The 22,980-nt window shown below is 50.8% G+C and overlaps 1 protein-coding gene across 1 annotated transcript in view; it reads left to right on the forward strand.

Moving 5' to 3' along the window:
* The window catches only part of LOC140480847 (probable carboxypeptidase X1), an 89,054-nt gene extending 66,511 nt beyond the window's left edge, over window positions 1-22,543 (forward strand). Inside the window, exons 8-10 of the mRNA XM_072576335.1 lie at window positions 19,630-19,769; window positions 19,861-19,960; window positions 20,467-22,543. Coding sequence (XP_072432436.1) covers window positions 19,630-19,769; window positions 19,861-19,960; window positions 20,467-20,705 — 479 coding nt within the window. The 3' untranslated portion in view covers window positions 20,706-22,543. The remainder of the gene's footprint in view (window positions 1-19,629; window positions 19,770-19,860; window positions 19,961-20,466) is intronic.
* The last annotated feature ends 437 nt before the right edge of the window (window positions 22,544-22,980 follow it).

The raw sequence follows: 22,980 nt of genomic DNA on the forward strand, positions 1-22,980 counted from the left end.
CAGAGAGGATCCACAATAATACTGTCCCTGTGTCCCCACACACAGAGAGGATCCACAATAATACTGTCCCTGTGTCCCCGCACAGAGAGGATCCACAATAATACTGTCCCTGTGTCCCCGCACAGAGAGGATCCACAATAATACTGTCCCTGTGTCCCCGCACAGAGAGGATCCACAATAATACTGTCCCTGTGTCCCCGCGCAGAGAGGATCCACAATAATACTGTCCCTGTGTCCCCACACACAGAGAGGATCCACAATAATACTGTCCCTGTGTCCCCGCACAGAGAGGATCCACAATAATACTGTCCCTGTGTCCCCACACACAGAGAGGATCCACAATAATGCTGTCCCTGTGTCCCCACACAGAGAGGATCCGCAATAATACTGTCCCTGTGTCCCCACACACAGAGAGGATCCACAATAATACTGTCCCTGTGTCCCCACACACAGAGAGGATCCACAATAATACTGTCCCTGTGTCCCCGCACAGAGAGGATCCACAATAATACTGTCCCTGTGTCCCCGCACAGAGAGGATCCACAATAATACTGTCCCTGTGTCCCCGCACAGAGAGGATCCACAATAATACTGTCCCTGTGTCCCCACACACAGAGAGGATCCAAAATAATACTGTCCCTGTGTCCCCACACACAGAGAGGATCCACAATAATACTGTCCCTGTGTCCCCGCACAGAGAGGATCCAAAATAATACTCTCCCTGTGTCCCCACACACAGAGAGGATCCACAATAATACTGTCCCTGTGTCCCCACACACAGAGAGGATCCACAATAATACTGTCCCTATGTCCCCACACACAGAGAGGATCCACAATAATACTGTCCCTGTGTCCCCGCAATGAGAGGATCCACAATAATACTGTCCCTGTGTCCCCACACACAGAGAGGATCCACAATAATACTGTCCCTGTGTCCCCACACACAGAAAGGATCCACAATAATACTGTCCCTGTGTCCCCACACACAGAGAGGATCCACAATAATACTGTCCCTGTGTCCCCACACTGCGAGGATCCACAATAATACTGTCCCTGTGTCCCCGCAATGAGAGGATCCACAATAATACTGTCCCTGTGTCCCCACACACAGAGAGGATCCACAATAATACTGTCCCTGTGTCCCCACACAGAGAGGATCCACAATAATACTGTCCCTGTGTCCCCACACACAGAGAGGATCCACAATAATACTGTCCCTGTGTCCCCACACAGAGAGGATCCAAAATAATACTGTCCCTGTGTCCCCACACACAGAGAGGATCCACAATAATACTGTCCCTGTGTCCCCACACACAGAGAGGATCCACAATAATACTGTCCCTGTGTCCCCACACACAGAGAGGATCCACAATAATACTGTCCCTGTGTCCCCGCACTGAGAGGATCCAAAATAATACTGTCCCTGTGTCCCCGCACAGAGAGGATCCACAATAATACTGTCCCTGTGTCCCCGCACAGAGAGGATCCACAATAATACTGTCCCTGTGTCCCCGCAATGAGAGGATCCACAATAATACTGTCCCTGTGTCCCCGCACAGACAGTATCCAAAATAATACTGTCCCTTTGTCCCCACACTGCGAGGATCCAAAACTAATACTGTCCCTGTGTCCCCGCACTGCGAGTATCCAAAATAATACTGTCCCTGTGTCCCCACACAGAGAGAATCCAAAATAATACTGTCCCTGTGTCCCCACACAGAGAGAATCCAAAATAATACTGTCCCTGTGTCCCCACACACAGAGAGGATCCACAATAATACTGTCCCTGTGTCCCCGCACACAGAGAGGATCCACAATAATACTGTCCCTGTGTCCCCGCAATGAGAGGATCCAAAATAATACTGTCCCTGTGTCCCCACACACAGAGAGGATCCAAAATAATACTGTCCCTGTGTCCCCGCACACAGAGAGGATCCACAATAATACTGTCCGTGTGTCCCCGCACTGCGAGGATCCAAAATAATACTGTCCGTGTGTCCCCGCACTGCGAGGATCCAAAATAATACTGTCCCTGTTTCCCCGCACTGAGAGGATCCACAATAATACTGTCCCTGTGTCCCCACACAGCGAGGATTCAAAATAATACTGTCCCTGTGTCCCCGCACTGTGAGGATCCACAATAATACTGTCCCTGTGTCCCCACACAGAGAGGATCCAAAATAATACTGTCCCTGTGTCCCCGCACTGTGAGGATCCAAAATAATACTGTCCCTGTGTCCCCACACACAGAGAGGATCCACAATAATACTGTCCCTGTGTCCCCGCACAGAGAGGATCCAAAATAATACTGTCCCTGTGTCCCCACACAGAGAGGATCCAAAATAATACTGTCCCTGTGTCCCCACACACAGAGAGGATCCACAATAATACTGTCCCTGTGTCCCCGCACAGAGAGGATCCACAATAATACTGTCCCTGTGTCCCCGCACAGAGAGGATCCACAATAATACTGTCCCTGTGTCCCCACACACAGAGAGGATCCACAATAATACTGTCCCTGTGTCCCCACACACAGAGAGGATCCACAATAATACTGTCCCTGTGTCCCCACACACAGAGAGGATCCACAATAATACTGTCCCTGTGTCCCCGCACAGAGAGGATCCACAATAATACTGTCCCTGTGTCCCCGCACAGAGAGGATCCACAATAATACTGTCCCTGTGTCCCCGCACAGAGAGGATCCACAATAATACTGTCCCTGTGTCCCCGCACAGAGAGGATCCACAATAATACTGTCCCTGTGTCCCCACACACAGAGAGGATCCACAATAATACTGTCCCTGTGTCCCCGCACAGAGAGGATCCACAATAATACTGTCCCTGTGTCCCCACACACAGAGAGGATCCACAATAATGCTGTCCCTGTGTCCCCACACAGAGAGGATCCACAATAATACTGTCCCTGTGTCCCCGCACAGAGAGGATCCACAATAATACTGTCCCTGTGTCCCCGCACAGAGAGGATCCACAATAATACTGTCCCTGTGTCCCCGCACAGAGAGGATCCACAATAATACTGTCCCTGTGTCCCCGCACAGAGAGGATCCACAATAATACTGTCCCTGTGTCCCCACACACAGAGAGGATCCACAATAATGCTGTCCCTGTGTCCCCACACAGAGAGGATCCACAATAATACTGTCCCTGTGTCCCCGCACAGAGAGGATCCACAATAATACTGTCCCTGTGTCCCCGCACTGCGAGGATCCACAATAATACTGTCCCTGTGTCCCCACACACAGAGAGGATCCGCAATAATACTGTCCCTGTGTCCCCACACTGCGAGGATCCACAATAATACTGTCCCTGTGTCCCCACACACAGAGAGGATCCGCAATAATACTGTCCCTGTGTCCCCGCAATGAGAGGATCCACAATAATACTGTCCCTGTGTCCCCGCACAGAGAGGATCCACAATAATACTGTCCCTGTGTCCCCGCACAGAGAGGATCCACAATAATACTGTCCCTGTGTCCCCGCACAGAGAGGATCCACAATAATACTGTCCCTGTGTCCCCACACACAGAGAGGATCCAAAATAATACTGTCCCTGTGTCCCCACACACAGAGAGGATCCACAATAATACTGTCCCTGTGTCCCCGCACAGAGAGGATCCAAAATAATACTCTCCCTGTGTCCCCACACACAGAGAGGATCCACAATAATACTGTCCCTGTGTCCCCACACACAGAGAGGATCCACAATAATACTGTCCCTATGTCCCCACACACAGAGAGGATCCACAATAATACTGTCCCTGTGTCCCCGCAATGAGAGGATCCACAATAATACTGTCCCTGTGTCCCCACACACAGAGAGGATCCACAATAATACTGTCCCTGTGTCCCCACACACAGAGAGGATCCACAATAATACTGTCCCTGTGTCCCCACACTGCGAGGATCCACAATAATACTGTCCCTGTGTCCCCACACACAGAGAGGATCCACAATAATACTGTCCCTGTGTCCCCACACAGAGAGGATCCACAATAATACTGTCCCTGTGTCCCCACACACAGAGAGGATCCAAAATAATACTGTCCCTGTGTCCCCGCACACAGAGAGGATCCACAATAATACTGTCCGTGTGTCCCCGCACTGCGAGGATCCACAATAATACTGTCCCTGTGTCCCCGCACAGACAGTATCCAAAATAATACTGTCCCTTTGTCCCCACACTGCGAGGATCCAAAACTAATACTGTCCCTGTGTCCCCGCACTGCGAGTATCCAAAATAATACTGTCCCTGTGTCCCCACACAGAGAGAATCCAAAATAATACTGTCCCTGTGTCCCCACACAGAGAGAATCCAAAATAATACTGTCCCTGTGTCCCCACACACAGAGAGGATCCACAATAATACTGTCCCTGTGTCCCCGCACACAGAGAGTATCCACAATAATACTGTCCCTGTGTCCCCGCAATGAGAGGATCCAAAATAATACTGTCCCTGTGTCCCCACACACAGAGAGGATCCAAAATAATACTGTCCCTGTGTCCCCGCACACAGAGAGGATCCACAATAATACTGTCCGTGTGTCCCCGCACTGCGAGGATCCAAAATAATACTGTCCGTGTGTCCCCGCACTGCGAGGATCCAAAATAATACTGTCCCTGTTTCCCCGCACTGAGAGGATCCACAATAATACTGTCCCTGTGTCCCCACACAGAGAGGATCCAAAATAATACTGTCCCTGTGTCCCCACACACAGAGAGGATCCACAATAATACTGTCCCTGTGTCCCCACACAGCGAGGATTCAAAATAATACTGTCCCTGTGTCCCCGCACTGTGAGGATCCAAAATAATACTGTCCCTGTGTCCCCACACACAGAGAGGATCCACAATAATACTGTCCCTGTGTCCCCGCACAGAGAGGATCCAAAATAATACTGTCCCTGTGTCCCCACACAGAGAGGATCCAAAATAATACTGTCCCTGTGTCCCCACACACAGAGAGGATCCACAATAATACTGTCCCTGTGTCCCCGCACTGTGAGGATCCACAATAATACTGTCCCTGTATCCCCACACAGAGAGGATCCACAATAATACTGTCCCTGTGTCCCCGCACAGAGAGGATCCAAAATAATACTGTCCCTGTGTCCCCACACAGAGAGGATCCAAAATAATACTGTCCCTGTGTCCCCACACACAGAGAGGATCCACAATAATACTGTCCCTGTGTCCCCGCACAGAGAGGATCCACAATAATACTGTCCCTGTGTCCCCGCACAGAGAGGATCCACAATAATACTGTCCCTGTGTCCCCACACACAGAGAGGATCCACAATAATACTGTCCCTGTGTCCCCACACACAGAGAGGATCCACAATAATACTGTCCCTGTGTCCCCACACACAGAGAGGATCCACAATAATACTGTCCCTGTGTCCCCGCACAGAGAGGATCCACAATAATACTGTCCCTGTGTCCCCGCACAGAGAGGATCCACAATAATACTGTCCCTGTGTCCCCGCACAGAGAGGATCCACAATAATACTGTCCCTGTGTCCCCACACACAGAGAGGATCCACAATAATACTGTCCCTGTGTCCCCGCACAGAGAGGATCCACAATAATACTGTCCCTGTGTCCCCACACACAGAGAGGATCCACAATAATGCTGTCCCTGTGTCCCCACACAGAGAGGATCCACAATAATACTGTGCCTGTGTCCCCACACACAGAGAGGATCCACAATAATACTGTCCCTGTGTCCCCGCACAGAGAGGATCCACAATAATACTGTCCCTGTGTCCCCGCACTGCGAGGATCCACAATAATACTGTCCCTGTGTCCCCACACACAGAGAGGATCCGCAATAATACTGTCCCTGTGTCCCCACACTGCGAGGATCCACAATAATACTGTCCCTGTGTCCCCGCAATGAGAGGATCCACAATAATACTGTCCCTGTGTCCCCGCACAGAGAGGATCCACAATAATACTGTCCCTGTGTCCCCGCACAGAGAGGATCCACAATAATACTGTCCCTGTGTCCCCGCACAGAGAGGATCCACAATAATACTGTCCCTGTGTCCCCACACACAGAGAGGATCCAAAATAATACTGTCCCTGTGTCCCCACACACAGAGAGGATCCACAATAATACTGTCCCTGTGTCCCCGCACAGAGAGGATCCAAAATAATACTCTCCCTGTGTCCCCACACACAGAGAGGATCCACAATAATACTGTCCCTGTGTCCCCACACACAGAGAGGATCCACAATAATACTGTCCCTATGTCCCCACACACAGAGAGGATCCACAATAATACTGTCCCTGTGTCCCCGCAATGAGAGGATCCACAATAATACTGTCCCTGTGTCCCCACACACAGAGAGGATCCACAATAATACTGTCCCTGTGTCCCCACACACAGAGAGGATCCACAATAATACTGTCCCTGTGTCCCCACACTGCGAGGATCCACAATAATACTGTCCCTGTGTCCCCGCAATGAGAGGATCCACAATAATACTGTCCCTGTGTCCCCACACACAGAGAGGATCCACAATAATACTGTCCCTGTGTCCCCACACAGAGAGGATCCACAATAATACTGTCCCTGTGTCCCCACACACAGAGAGGATCCACAATAATACTGTCCCTGTGTCCCCACACAGAGAGGATCCACAATAATACTGTCCCTGTGTCCCCACACACAGAGAGGATCCACAATAATACTGTCCCTGTGTCCCCACACACACAGAGGATCCACAATAATACTGTCCCTGTGTCCCCACACACAGAGAGGATCCACAATAATACTGTCCCTGTGTCCCCGCACTGAGAGGATCCAAAATAATACTGTCCCTGTGTCCCCGCACAGAGAGGATCCACAATAATACTGTCCCTGTGTCCCCGCACAGAGAGGATCCACAATAATACTGTCCCTGTGTCCCCGCAATGAGAGGATCCACAATAATACTGTCCCTGTGTCCCCGCACAGACGGTATCCAAAATAATACTGTCCCTTTGTCCCCACACTGCGAGGATCCAAAACTAATACTGTCCCTGTGTCCCCGCACTGCGAGTATCCAAAATAATACTGTCCCTGTGTCCCCACACAGAGAGAATCCAAAATAATACTGTCCCTGTGTCCCCACACAGAGAGAATCCAAAATAATACTGTCCCTGTGTCCCCACACACAGAGAGGATCCACAATAATACTGTCCCTGTGTCCCCGCACACAGAGAGGATCCACAATAATACTGTCCCTGTGTCCCCGCAATGAGAGGATCCAAAATAATACTGTCCCTGTGTCCCCACACACAGAGAGGATCCAAAATAATACTGTCCCTGTGTCCCCGCACACAGAGAGGATCCACAATAATACTGTCCGTGTGTCCCCGCACTGCGAGGATCCAAAATAATACTGTCCGTGTGTCCCCGCACTGCGAGGATCCAAAATAATACTGTCCCTGTTTCCCCGCACTGAGAGGATCCACAATAATACTGTCCCTGTGTCCCCACACAGCGAGGATTCAAAATAATACTGTCCCTGTGTCCCCGCACTGTGAGGATCCAAAATAATACTGTCCCTGTGTCCCCACACACAGAGAGGATCCACAATAATACTGTCCCTGTGTCCCCGCACAGAGAGGATCCAAAATAATACTGTCCCTGTGTCCCCACACAGAGAGGATCCAAAATAATACTGTCCCTGTGTCCCCACACACAGAGAGGATCCACAATAATACTGTCCCTGTGTCCCCGCACTGTGAGGATCCACAATAATACTGTCCCTGTATCCCCACACAGAGAGGATCCACAATAATACTGTCCCTGTGTCCCCGCACAGAGAGGATCCAAAATAATACTGTCCCTGTGTCCCCACACAGAGAGGATCCAAAATAATACTGTCCCTGTGTCCCCACACACAGAGAGGATCCACAATAATACTGTCCCTGTGTCCCCGCACTGTGAGGATCCACAATAATACTGTCCCTGTATCCCCACACAGAGAGGATCCACAATAATACTGTCCCTGTGTCCCCACACACAGAGAGGATCCACAATAATACTGTCCCTGTGTCCCCGCACAGAGAGGATGCACAATAATACTGTCCCTGTGTCCCCACACACAGAGAGGATCCACAATAATACTGTCCCTGTGTCCCCACACACAGAGAGGATCCACAATAATACTGTCCCTGTATCCCCACACAGAGAGGATCCAAAATAATACTGTCCCTGTGTCCCCGCACAGAGAGGATCCACAATAATACTGTCCCTGTGTCCCCGCACTGCGAGGATCCACAATAATACTGTCCCTGTGTCCCCCACACTGCGAGGATCCGAAATAATACTGTCCCTGTGTCCCCGCACTGCGAGGATCCACAATAATACTGTCCCTGTGTCCCCCACACTGCGAGGATCCGAAATAATACTGTCCCTGTGTCCCCGCACTGAGAGGATCCAAAATAATACTGTCCCTGTGTCCCCACACAGCGAGGATCCGAAATAATACTGTCCCTGTGTCCCCGTACTGCGAGGATCCACAATAATACTGTCCCTGTGTCCCCGCACTGCGAGGATCCAAAATAATACTGTCCCTGTGTCCCCACACAGAGAGGATCCACAATAATACTGTCCCTGTGTCCCCACACAGCGAGGATTCAAAATAATACTGTCCCTGTGTCCCCGCACTGTGAGGATCCACAATAATACTGTCCCTGTGTCCCCACACACAGAGAGGATCCACAATAATACTGTCCCTGTGTCCCCACACACAGAGAGGATCCACAATAATACTGTCCCTGTGTCCCCGCACTGCGAGGATCCAAAATAATACTGTCCCTGTGTCCCCGCACTGCGAGGATCCACAATAATACTGTCCCTGTGTCCCCGCACTGCGAGGATCCGAAATAATACTGTCCCTGTGTCCGCGCACTGTGAGGATCCACAATAATACTGTCCCTGTGTCCCCGCACAGAGAGGATCCACAATAATACTGTCCCTGTGTCCCCACACACAGAGAGGATCCGCAATAATACTGTCCCTGTGTCCCCACACACAGAGAGGATCCACAATAATACTGTCCCTGTGTCCCCACACACAGAGAGGATCCACAATAATACTGTCCCTGTGTCCCCGCACAGAGAGGATCCACAATAATACTGTCCCTGTGTCCCCGCACAGAGAGGATCCACAATAATACTGTCCCTGTGTCCCCGCACAGAGAGGATCCACAATAATACTGTCCCTGTGTCCCCACACACAGAGAGGATCCAAAATAATACTGTCCCTGTGTCCCCACACACAGAGAGGATCCACAATAATACTGTCCCTGTGTCCCCGCACAGAGAGGATCCAAAATAATACTCTCCCTGTGTCCCCACACACAGAGAGGATCCACAATAATACTGTCCCTGTGTCCCCACACACAGAGAGGATCCACAATAATACTGTCCCTATGTCCCCACACACAGAGAGGATCCACAATAATACTGTCCCTGTGTCCCCGCACAGAGAGGATCCACAATAATACTGTCCCTGTGTCCCCGCACAGAGAGGATCCACAATAATACTGTCCCTGTGTCCCCACACACAGAGAGGATCCACAATAATGCTGTCCCTGTGTCCCCACACAGAGAGGATCCACAATAATACTGTCCCTGTGTCCCCACACACAGAGAGGATCCACAATAATACTGTCCCTGTGTCCCCGCACAGAGAGGATCCACAATAATACTGTCCCTGTGTCCCCGCACTGCGAGGATCCACAATAATACTGTCCCTGTGTCCCCACACACAGAGAGGATCCGCAATAATACTGTCCCTGTGTCCCCACACACAGAGAGGATCCACAATAATACTGTCCCTGTGTCCCCACACACAGAGAGGATCCACAATAATACTGTCCCTGTGTCCCCACACTGCGAGGATCCACAATAATACTGTCCCTGTGTCCCCGCAATGAGAGGATCCACAATAATACTGTCCCTGTGTCCCCACACACAGAGAGGATCCACAATAATACTGTCCCTGTGTCCCCACACAGAGAGGATCCACAATAATACTGTCCCTGTGTCCCCACACACAGAGAGGATCCACAATAATACTGTCCCTGTGTCCCCACACAGAGAGGATCCACAATAATACTGTCCCTGTGTCCCCACACACAGAGAGGATCCACAATAATACTGTCCCTGTGTCCCCACACACAGAGAGGATCCACAATAATACTGTCCCTGTGTCCCCACACACAGAGAGGATCCACAATAATACTGTCCCTGTGTCCCCGCACTGAGAGGATCCAAAATAATACTGTCCCTGTGTCCCCGCACAGAGAGGATCCACAATAATACTGTCCCTGTGTCCCCGCACAGAGAGGATCCACAATAATACTGTCCCTGTGTCCCCGCAATGAGAGGATCCACAATAATACTGTCCCTGTGTCCCCGCACAGACAGTATCCAAAATAATACTGTCCCTTTGTCCCCACACTGCGAGGATCCAAAACTAATACTGTCCCTGTGTCCCCGCACTGCGAGTATCCAAAATAATACTGTCCCTGTGTCCCCACACAGAGAGAATCCAAAATAATACTGTCCCTGTGTCCCCACACAGAGAGAATCCAAAATAATACTGTCCCTGTGTCCCCACACACAGAGAGGATCCACAATAATACTGTCCCTGTGTCCCCGCACACAGAGAGGATCCACAATAATACTGTCCCTGTGTCCCCGCAATGAGAGGATCCAAAATAATACTGTCCCTGTGTCCCCACACACAGAGAGGATCCAAAATAATACTGTCCCTGTGTCCCCGCACACAGAGAGGATCCACAATAATACTGTCCCTGTGTCCCCGCACTGTGAGGATCCACAATAATACTGTCCCTGTGTCCCCGCACTGTGAGGATCCAAAATAATACTGTCCCTGTGTCCCCACACACAGAGAGGATCCACAATAATACTGTCCCTGTGTCCCCGCACAGAGAGGATCCAAAATAATACTGTCCCTGTGTCCCCACACAGAGAGGATCCAAAATAATACTGTCCCTGTGTCCCCACACACAGAGAGGATCCACAATAATACTGTCCCTGTGTCCCCGCACTGTGAGGATCCACAATAATACTGTCCCTGTATCCCCACACAGAGAGGATCCACAATAATACTGTCCCTGTGTCCCCGCACAGAGAGGATCCAAAATAATACTGTCCCTGTGTCCCCACACAGAGAGGATCCAAAATAATACTGTCCCTGTGTCCCCACACACAGAGAGGATCCACAATAATACTGTCCCTGTGTCCCCGCACTGTGAGGATCCACAATAATACTGTCCCTGTGTCCCCGCACAGAGAGGATCCACAATAATACTGTCCCTGTGTCCCCACACACAGAGAGGATCCACAATAATACTGTCCCTGTGTCCCCACACACAGAGAGGATCCACAATAATACTGTCCCTGTGTCCCCACACACAGAGAGGATCCACAATAATACTGTCCCTGTGTCCCCGCACAGAGAGGATCCACAATAATACTGTCCCTGTGTCCCCACACACAGAGAGGATCCACAATAATACTGTCCCTGTGTCCCCACACACAGAGAGGATCCACAATAATACTGTCCCTGTATCCCCACACAGAGAGGATCCAAAATAATACTGTCCCTGTGTCCCCGCACAGAGAGGATCCACAATAATACTGTCCCTGTGTCCCCGCACTGCGAGGATCCACAATAATACTGTCCCTGTGTCCCCCACACTGCGAGGATCCGAAATAATACTGTCCCTGTGTCCCCGCACTGCGAGGATCCACAATAATACTGTCCCTGTGTCCCCCACACTGCGAGGATCCGAAATAATACTGTCCCTGTGTCCCCGCACTGAGAGGATCCAAAATAATACTGTCCCTGTGTCCCCACACAGCGAGGATCCGAAATAATACTGTCCCTGTGTCCCCGCACTGCGAGGATCCACAATAATACTGTCCCTGTGCACCCGCACTGCGAGGATCCAAAATAATACTGTCCCTGTGTCCCCACACAGAGAGGATCCACAATAATACTGTCCCTGTGTCCCCACACAGCGAGGATTCAAAATAATACTGTCCCTGTGTCCCCGCACTGTGAGGATCCACAATAATACTGTCCCTGTGTCCCCACACACAGAGAGGATCCACAATAATACTGTCCCTGTGTCCCCACACACAGAGAGGATCCACAATAATACTGTCCCTGTGTCCCCGCACTGCGAGGATCCAAAATAATACTGTCCCTGTGTCCCCGCACTGCGAGGATCCACAATAATACTGTCCCTGTGTCCCCGCACTGCGAGGATCCGAAATAATACTGTCCCTGTGTCCGCGCACTGTGAGGATCCACAATAATACTGTCCCTGTGTCCCCGCACAGAGAGGATCCACAATAATACTGTCCCTGTGTCCCCACACACAGAGAGGATCCGCAATAATACTGTCCCTGTGTCCCCACACACAGAGAGGATCCACAATAATACTGTCCCTGTGTCCCCACACACAGAGAGGATCCACAATAATACTGTCCCTGTGTCCCCGCACAGAGAGGATCCACAATAATACTGTCCCTGTGTCCCCACACACAGAGAGGATCCACAATAATACTGTCCCTGTGTCCCCGCACAGAGAGGATCCACAATAATACTGTCCCTGTGTCCCCACACACAGAGAGGATCCAAAATAATACTGTCCCTGTGTCCCCACACACAGAGAGGATCCACAATAATACTGTCCCTGTGTCCCCGCACAGAGAGGATCCAAAATAATACTCTCCCTGTGTCCCCACACACAGAGAGGATCCACAATAATACTGTCCCTATGTCCCCGCACAGAGAGGATCCACAATAATACTGTCCCTGTGTCCCCGCACAGAGAGGATCCACAATAATACTGTCCCTGTGTCCCCACACACAGAGAGGATCCACAATAATACTGTCCCTATGTCCCCACACACAGAGAGGATCCACAATAATACTGTCCCTGTGTCCCCGCACAGAGAGGATCCACAATAATACTGTCCCTGTGTCCCCGCACAGAGAGGATCCACAATAATACTGTCCCTGTGTCCCCGCACAGAGAGGATCCACAATAATACTGTCCCTGTGTCCCCACACACAGAGAGGATCCACAATAATACTGTCCCTGTGTCCCCACACTGAGAGGATCCACAATAATACTGTCCCTGTGTCCCCACACACAGAGAGGATCCACAATAATACTGTCCCTGTGTCCCCGCACAGAGAGGATCCACAATAATACTGTCCCTGTGTCCCCGCACAGAGAGGATCCACAATAATACTGTCCCTGTGTCCCCACACACAGAGAGGATCCAAAATAATACTGTCCCTGTGTCCCCACACACAGAGAGGATCCACAATAATACTGTCCCTGTGTCCCCGCACAGAGAGGATCCAAAATAATACTCTCCCTGTGTCCCCACACACAGAGAGGATCCACAATAATACTGTCCCTATGTCCCCGCACAGAGAGGATCCACAATAATACTGTCCCTGTGTCCCCGCACAGAGAGGATCCACAATAATACTGTCCCTGTGTCCCCACACACAGAGAGGATCCACAATAATACTGTCCCTATGTCCCCACACACAGAGAGGATCCACAATAATACTGTCCCTGTGTCCCCGCACAGAGAGGATCCACAATAATACTGTCCCTGTGTCCCCGCACAGAGAGGATCCACAATAATACTGTCCCTGTGTCCCCACACACAGAGAGGATCCACAATAATACTGTCCCTGTGTCCCCACACACAGAGAGGATCCACAATAATACTGTCCCTGTGTCCCCACACTGCGAGGATCCACAATAATACTGTCCCTGTGTCCCCGCAATGAGAGGATCCACAATAATACTGTCCCTGTGTCCCCACACACAGAGAGGATCCACAATAATACTGTCCCTGTGTCCCCACACAGAGAGGATCCACAATAATACTGTCCCTGTGTCCCCACACACAGAGAGGATCCACAATAATACTGTCCCTGTGTCCCCACACAGAGAGGATCCACAATAATACTGTCCCTGTGTCCCCGCACAGAGAGGATCCACAATAATACTGTCCCTGTGTCCCCACACACAGAGAGGATCCACAATAATACTGTCCCTGTGTCCCCACACACAGAGAGGATCCACAATAATACTGTCCCTGTGTCCCCACACACAGAGAGGATCCACAATAATACTGTCCCTGTGTCCCCGCACTGAGAGGATCCAAAATAATACTGTCCCTGTGTCCCCGCACAGAGAGGATCCACAATAATACTGTCCCTGTGTCCCCGCACAGAGAGGATCCACAATAATACTGTCCCTGTGTCCCCACACAGAGAGGATCCACAATAATACTGTCCCTGTGTCCCCACACACAGAGAGGATCCACAATAATACTGTCCCTGTGTCCCCACACACAGAGAGGATCCACAATAATACTGTCCCTGTGTCCCCACACACAGAGAGGATCCACAATAATACTGTCCCTGTGTCCCCGCACTGAGAGGATCCAAAATAATACTGTCCCTGTGTCCCCGCACAGACAGTATCCAAAATAATACTGTCCCTTTGTCCCCACACTGCGAGGATCCAAAACTAATACTGTCCCTGTGTCCCCGCACTGCGAGTATCCAAAATAATACTGTCCCTGTGTCCCCACACAGAGAGAATCCAAAATAATACTGTCCCTGTGTCCCCACACAGAGAGAATCCAAAATAATACTGTCCCTGTGTCCCCACACACAGAGAGGATCCACAATAATACTGTCCCTGTGTCCCCGCACACAGAGAGGATCCACAATAATACTGTCCCTGTGTCCCCGCAATGAGAGGATCCAAAATAATACTGTCCCTGTGTCCCCACACACAGAGAGGATCCAAAATAATACTGTCCCTGTGTCCCCGCACACAGAGAGGATCCACAATAATACTGTCCGTGTGTCCCCGCACTGCGAGGATCCAAAATAATACTGTCCGTGTGTCCCCGCACTGCGAGGATCCAAAATAATACTGTCCCTGTGTCCCCGCACTGAGAGGATCCACAATAATACTGTCCCTGTGTCCCCACACAGCGAGGATTCAAAATAATACTGTCCCTGTGTCCCCGCACTGTGAGGATCCACAATAATACTGTCCCTGTGTCCCCACACAGAGAGGATCCAAAATAATACTGTCCCTGTGTCCCCGCACTGTGAGGATCCAAAATAATACTGTCCCTGTGTCCCCACACACAGAGAGGATCCACAATAATACTGTCCCTGTGTCCCCGCACAGAGAGGATCCAAAATAATACTGTCCCTGTGTCCCCACACAGAGAGGATCCAAAATAATACTGTCCCTGTGTCCCCACACACAGAGAGGATCCACAATAATACTGTCCCTGTGTCCCCGCACTGTGAGGATCCACAATAATACTGTCCCTGTGTCCCCGCACAGAGAGGATCCACAATAATACTGTCCCTGTATCCCCACACAGAGAGGATCCACAATAATACTGTCCCTGTGTCCCCACACACAGAGAGGATCCACAATAATACTGTCCCTGTATCCCCACACAGAGAGGATCCACAATAATACTGTCCCTGTGTCCCCACACACAGAGAGGATCCACAATAATACTGTCCCTGTGTCCCCGCACAGAGAGGATCCACAATAATACTGTCCCTGTGTCCCCACACACAGAGAGGATCCACAATAATACTGTCCCTGTGTCCCCACACACAGAGAGGATCCACAATAATACTGTCCCTGTATCCCCACACAGAGAGGATCCAAAATAATACTGTCCCTGTGTCCCCGCACAGAGAGGATCCACAATAATACTGTCCCTGTTTCCCCGCACTGCGAGGATCCACAATAATACTGTCCCTGTGTCCCCCACACTGCGAGGATCCGAAATAATACTGTCCCTGTGTCCCCGCACTGCGAGGATCCACAATAATACTGTCCCTGTGTCCCCCACACTGCGAGGATCCGAAATAATACTGTCCCTGTGTCCCCGCACTGAGAGGATCCAAAATAATACTGTCCCTGTGTCCCCACACAGCGAGGATCCGAAATAATACTGTCCCTGTGTCCCCGCACTGCGAGGATCCACAATAATACTGTCCCTGTGTCCCCGCACTGCGAGGATCCAAAATAATACTGTCCCTGTGTCCCCACACAGAGAGGATCCACAATAATACTGTCCCTGTGTCCCCACACAGCGAGGATTCAAAATAATACTGTCCCTGTGTCCCCGCACTGTGAGGATCCACAATAATACTGTCCCTGTGTCCCACACACAGAGAGGATCCACAATAATACTGTCCCTGTGTCCCCACACACAGAGAGGATCCACAATAATACTGTCCCTGTGTCCCCGCACTGCGAGGATCCAAAATAATACTGTCCCTGTGTCCCCGCACTGCGAGGATCCACAATAATACTGTCCCTGTGTCCCCGCACTGCGAGGATCCGAAATAATACTGTCCCTGTGTCCCCGCACTGTGAGGATCCACAATAATACTGTCCCTGTGTCCCCGCACAGAGAGGATCCACAATAATACTGTCCCTGTGTCCGCACACTGCGAGGATCCAAAATAATACTGTCCCTGTGTCCCCGCACTGAGAGGATCCACAATAATACTGTCCCTGTGTCCCTGCACTGCGAGGATCCAAAATAATACTGTCCCTGTGCCCCCACACTGCGAGGATCCAAAATAATACTGTCCCTGTGTCCCCCACACTGCGAGGATCCGAAATAATACTGTCCCTGTGTCTCCCACACTGCGAGGATCCAAAATAATACTGTCCCTGTGTCCCCGCACTGCGAGGATCCAAAATAATACTGTCCCTGTGTCCCCGCACTGCGAGGATCCAAAATAATACTGTTCCTGTGTCCCCACACTGAGAGGATCCACAATAATACTGTCCCTGTGTCCCCGCACTGCGAGGATCCAAAATAATACTGTCCCTGTGTCCCCGCACTGAGAGGATCCACAATAATACTGTCCCTGTGTCCCCACACTGCGAGGATCCAAACTAATACTGTCCCTGTGTCCCCCACACTGCGAGGATCCACAATAATACTGTCCCTGTATCCCCGCACTGCGAGGATCCAAAATAATACTGTCCCTGTGTCCCCGCACTGCGAGGATCCACAATAATACTGTCCCTGTATCCCCGCACTGCGAGGATCCAAAATAATACTGTCCCTGTGTCCCCACACTGAGAGGATCCACAATAATACTGTCCCTGTATCCCCGCACTGCGAGGATCCAAAATAATACTGTCCCTGTGTCCCCGCACTGCGAGGATCCAAAATAATACTGTCCCTGTGTCCCCACACTGGGAGGATCCAAAATAATACTGTCCGTGTGTCCCCGCACTGCGAGTATCCAAAATAATACTGTCCCTGTGTCCCCGCACTGCGAGGATCCAAAATAATACTGTCCCTGTGTCCCCGCACTGCGAGGATCCACAATAATACTGTCCCTGTGTCCCCCACACAGAGAGTATTGAAAATAATACTGTCCCTGTGTCCCCACACAGACTCAGTGCGGTAATTCTGTTTCTGCATCCCTTGCCAGAATATCTGCAGTAATACTGTCTCGGTCTCTCCACACAGAGACTATCTGCAGTAACACACTGTTACCCACACAGAGCGAAGGCACAGTAATAGTGTCCCTGTCTCCTCATACAGGCAGTGCTGTTAGTCCCTGTATTAGCCACACAGAGAGTATCTGCAGTAATATTGTCCCTGTGTGCCCGCACAGAGAGTATCTACAGTGATATTGTCCCTGTGTGCCCGCACAGAGTATCTACAGTAATATTGTCCCTGTGTCCCCACACAGAGAGTATCTGCAGTAATATTGTCCCTGTATCCCCACACACAGAGTATCTGCAGTAATATTGTCCCTGTATCCCCACACACAGAGTATCTGCAGTAATATTGTCCCTGTATCCCCACACACAGAGTATCTGCAGTAATATTGTCCCTGTATCCCCACACAGAGAGTATCTGCAGTAATATTGTCCCTGTGTGCCCACACACAGAGTATCTTCAGTAATATTATCCCCGTATTCCCACACAGAGAGTTTCATCATTAGAAATCTATTAAGGTCTACAGGTTTCTGGGACTGAATGGGACCTGCTGCAGAATGTTCTGGGTGGCCAATCGATGAAATCTCTGAACTTCCTTTCATCACAGGTGAGGTCAGAGAAAGCTGAAGAATAGCCAGCATTGTTGCTTTGTTTAAGATGGGAATAATGCAGGAAGTTACAGGCCAATGAGCCTTCCTTCACTGGGAAGGAAATTATTGGAGATGATTCTTTGGTGCAGGATTATCTCCCGTTTGGAAAACCGTGGTCTGATTGTCGAATGGGCACCATGATTTTGTGTGGAGGAGGGCTTATCTCTCCAACTTCTTCGAGTTTTCTTTGGAGGAAGTGACAAAAGGTGGTGAACGTTGTCTCCAAGGATTTTAGTCAGGCCTTTGGCAAGGTCCCTCCTGGCAGGTTGGTGCAGGAAGTGAAGTCACCTGGGGTCCACAGTGAGCTGGTAAGATACATACAGAACTGGCTTGGTCAGAGAGGAGCAGGGGAAGGAGATCTGTGATCACTGGTGTTCCACAGGGTTAAGTCCTGGACTCCCTGCTGTTTACTATATCAATGGTTTGGAGGGAGACTGGGGGAGCTGCAGATAGTGAGGAGGGTTGCCAGAGGATACAGCAGGATAGAGATAGGATGGAGACTTGGACAGAGAAATGGCAGATGGATTTCATCCAGACTAATGTGAGGTGATGCATTTCCAAAGATCTGAAACAAGAGGGAAGTAAACACCAGCACCTTTACCAGCTCCATTAACCAGAGGGATCCCAGCATCTAGGTCCACAGTGTTTCTCCAAGTGACAACACAAGTGGATCAGATGGTCACATAGGCACATGGTACACTTGTGTTCATTGGTTAGGGCACAGGGTGTAAACGGTTTCCAGTCACCTTGCAGCTGTATCGAGCTTTAGTTCGGTCACATCTGGAATATTGTGATCTTTTTGTGTCCTGATCAATACTTATCCCTTGCCAAAGGATAATAAAGAATGGGTAAGTTTTATTAAATATTCATTCGCAAGATGAGGACGTTGCTGGCTAGGCCGACATTTTCCTGCCCATCCCTAATTGCTCAGAGGGTAGTTAAGAGTCAACCCCATTGCTGTGGGTGTGGACTCCCATGTAGGTCGGACCAGGCAAAGATGGCAGTTTCCTTCCCTCAAGGACATTCGTGAGCCAGATGGGTCTTCCCCCTCAAACAATTGGGAATGGATTCCTGGATATTCTTCGAATACTGTTGAAAGCTTTCCAATTGCACCTCCTGCCATGGTGGGACTCGAACGCGGAGGTCCCCAGAACATTCCCTAGGTCTCGAGATTCAAAGTACAGAGATAATACCACGAGGCCATCGCCTTCCCCATAATATATTGTGGCCTTGCCAGTGCACATCTGGAGAGTGAATGTAGAAAGTTGCCCTATTCTTTAGCTGTTTGTGGGATATTGCTATGCAGCACTTGGCTGCCATGACCACAGGAACAAAGTGCCTGGTTGTTAACAGCACTGTGCCTTGCAGGTATGAACGACTTCAGTTACCTTCACACCAACTGTTTTGAGGTCACTGTTGAGCTGAGTTGTGATAAATACCCCCACCAGATTGAACTTCAAGCTGAATGGGAAAATAACAAAGAGTCCCTGCTGATCTACATGGAGCAGGTCAGTGAGTCAACCATTGCTTGTGGCAAACTGCGCCCTCACCTCCCAGCAGCTCCTGTCTGACAGTGACCGATGGACTCTTCCTGTGCAGGTTCACCGGGGTGTGAAGGGCGTGGTGAGGGATCGTGATAACCATGGCATCGAGGGAGCCATCATTGTCGTCAATGGAATTGACCATGACATAAGGACAGGTAAGGGTCAAGGATCAATAAATCATCACAGCGATGTGAGGGTCAGGGGTCAGAGTAGACAATCGCTAGGATGTGCTTTGGGGTCAGGGGTCAGAGTAGACAATCACTGGGATGGGTGTGGGGGTCAAGGGTCAGAGTGGATAATCATAGATGGGTGTGGGGGTCAGGGGTCAGAGTGAGCAGTCACTGGGATGGCTGTGGAGGTCAAGGGTCAGAGTTAACAGTCATTGGGATGTGTGTGGGGGTCAGAGGTCAGAGTGGGTCGTTACTGGGATGGGTATGGGGGTCGGGGGTCAGGGGTCAGAGTGCACAGTTACTGGGATGGCTATGGGGGTCGGGGTCAGAGTGGGTAGTTACTGGGATGGGTATGGGGATCAGATGGACAATGACTGGGGATGGGTGTAGAGGTCAGGGGTCAGATGGACAGTCAGTGGGATGGATGTGGGGTCAGGGGTCAGAGTGGACAGTTCCTGACAGTAAACTGTTTGCTACTTGCTGTCCATCAGCTGTCGATGGGGATTACTGGCGATTGTTGAATCCTGGAGATTATGAAATCACAGCGAAAGCAGATGGCTTCTACCCAGAGACCCAGAGCTGTCGGGTTCGATATGAGCGACGGCCAACAATCTGTGACTTTGTTCTGACACCAAGACCACCCACCCAGCTCAGCAGTGAGCAGCAGCCAGTCAGCAGGGGGCAAATGCGGTGGGTCCGCAAACCCAGAGGGAGGAGGCAAAGGCAGTGAGCACTCACACACTCCTGCAAACTCTCACACACACACTCACACGCACTCTCGTATACTCTCGCACACTCTCGCACACACACTCACATACTCTCACACTCACTCGCACACACACTCACTCTCTCACTGACACACACACTCACTCGCACACACATACACTCACACACTCGCACACACACTCAATGCACACACACACCCCCACACACACTCACTCTCACACTCTCACACACTCTCACACACTCAATGCACACACACCCCCCCACACACACCCCCCCACACACTCTCACACACTCTCACACACTCACTCGCACACACATACACTCACACACTCGCACACACACTCAATGCACACACACACCCCCACACACACTCACTCTCACACTCTCACACACTCAATGCACACACACCCCCCCACACACACCCCCCCACACACTCTCACACACACACCCACACACAGAGTTCCCTCTGCTTTGTCAATGACAGCTCTGAATGGGCAGGAAATGTGATGGTGCTCACAACCAAACAGGAGGCTTTTTAACTGTGAACTCGGAGCTCAGCCAGACTGTCACAGCCCAGTGTTCACCTGTGACAGCAACACAAATATTCCTTACCCTTTAATAACGCCCCTGTGCACAGGCCACTCCCAGTCTTCCTATCCCTCACTGCAAGCCCACCTCATACCCCCTCAGGCAGCATCCTCCACATCACTGGCTGGGGGTGGCTATTCATCTCCGAGTTCAGCCTGGGGCTGTTCCGGAATGTTCCCTCTGCTCGGTGACACATTCCTGATGTACCCACCACCCCTCCCCCTTCCCTTTGGGAAATGGTGCTATATGACATGTCTCAGTTCCCCTCCCAAGGGCTGGGGCCAGTTGCTGTCCCCATAACTGCCCCAGGTTACATATCCCCATTACACTGGGAGAAAGTGGGGGCTGTGGATGGCAGCTTTCTCATTCCTGGAACCAATGTTGTAAAGGAAGAAATGGAAGCAAGAGGAGGCCATTCAGCCCTTCAGGCCTGCTGTATCTTGCATGGCTGATCATCCAACTCAATATCCTGTTTCTGCTTTTCCCCCATGTCCTTTAGCCCCATATCCTTCCCGAAATAGTACAATGTTTTCCTCCACTGCTTTCTGTGGCAGTGGTGACCCCTCTGCGTCCCCCAGTCATCAGGAACATCCTTCCTGCAATTCCACTGACCAGTCCTGTCGGAATTTTACACATTTCTGACAGATTGCACCCCTCATATTTCTAAACTCCAGGGAATACAGTCCTAACTGATCCAGTGTCTCTTCATAAACCAGTCCTGACAATCCTGGGAATGACTGTGTTGCAACAAACAGTTGCACTCCTTCCATTGGGAGGGATAAAGAGTCCAAACCTGTGCAAACTCATCCAGCTGTGCACTCACCCTGAAGGCCCAGTGTAACTGCAGTAAGACATCCCCTGGTCCCATCCACCTCCAGGCCAACAATAGCCATGGGCCTTCTTCCCTGGCTGATGGAGCCACATACTTCACTTCCTGACCACTGGGTATGTAGTACCTCCCCACCTCCCCAAATATCACTCTGCACAGACACATCTACCTTCCTGGTTCAGCCACGTTATCCAGCAGCTGCTATGGATCGATGTAGTCAGTCAGGCGTTCCTCCTAACACAGCGATACCTCTGTATCACCTTCACCACTCACCATCCCACACAGTGCTGTGATGGGGTCTAACCAGCTCACACATTAAAAACTATTCACCCAGAATGTTCCTGTCCTTGGGGGACACCGATTCAGTTTATAGTTCAACTTGATTTTATTAACAAAATATTCCTGATTAAAACCATGTGACCATATTCCCAATTCTGACAGTATTTATTCTCAATTGAGCCCTATCTGTCTGAGAAAGGATCGAACTCACAAAGATCCCGTTTTGGGCTTGGTCTTTGGGCTCTCCTCTCACATTGTCCTGGTTCCCTCTCACTCTGCTCCCGGCCGACCTTCCCCTGGGTCCCCGCTCCCGGCCGACCTTCCCCTGGGTCCCCGCTCCCGACCGACCCTCCCCTGGGTCCCTCCCCTGGGTCCCCGCTCCCGACCGACCCTCCCCTGGGTCCCCGCTCCCGGCCGACCTTCCCCTGGGTCCCCGCTCCCGGCCGACCTTCCCCTGGGTCCCCGCTCCCGGCCGACCTTCCCCTGGGTCCCCGCTCCCGACCGACCTTCCCCTGGGTCCCCGCTCCCGACCGACCCTCCCCTGGGTCCCCGCTCCCGACCGACCCTCCCCCGGGTCCCCGCT

This window comes from Chiloscyllium punctatum, chromosome 1 (assembly GCF_047496795.1).
Source record: "Chiloscyllium punctatum isolate Juve2018m chromosome 1, sChiPun1.3, whole genome shotgun sequence".
Taxonomy (NCBI): Eukaryota; Metazoa; Chordata; class Chondrichthyes; order Orectolobiformes; family Hemiscylliidae; genus Chiloscyllium; species Chiloscyllium punctatum.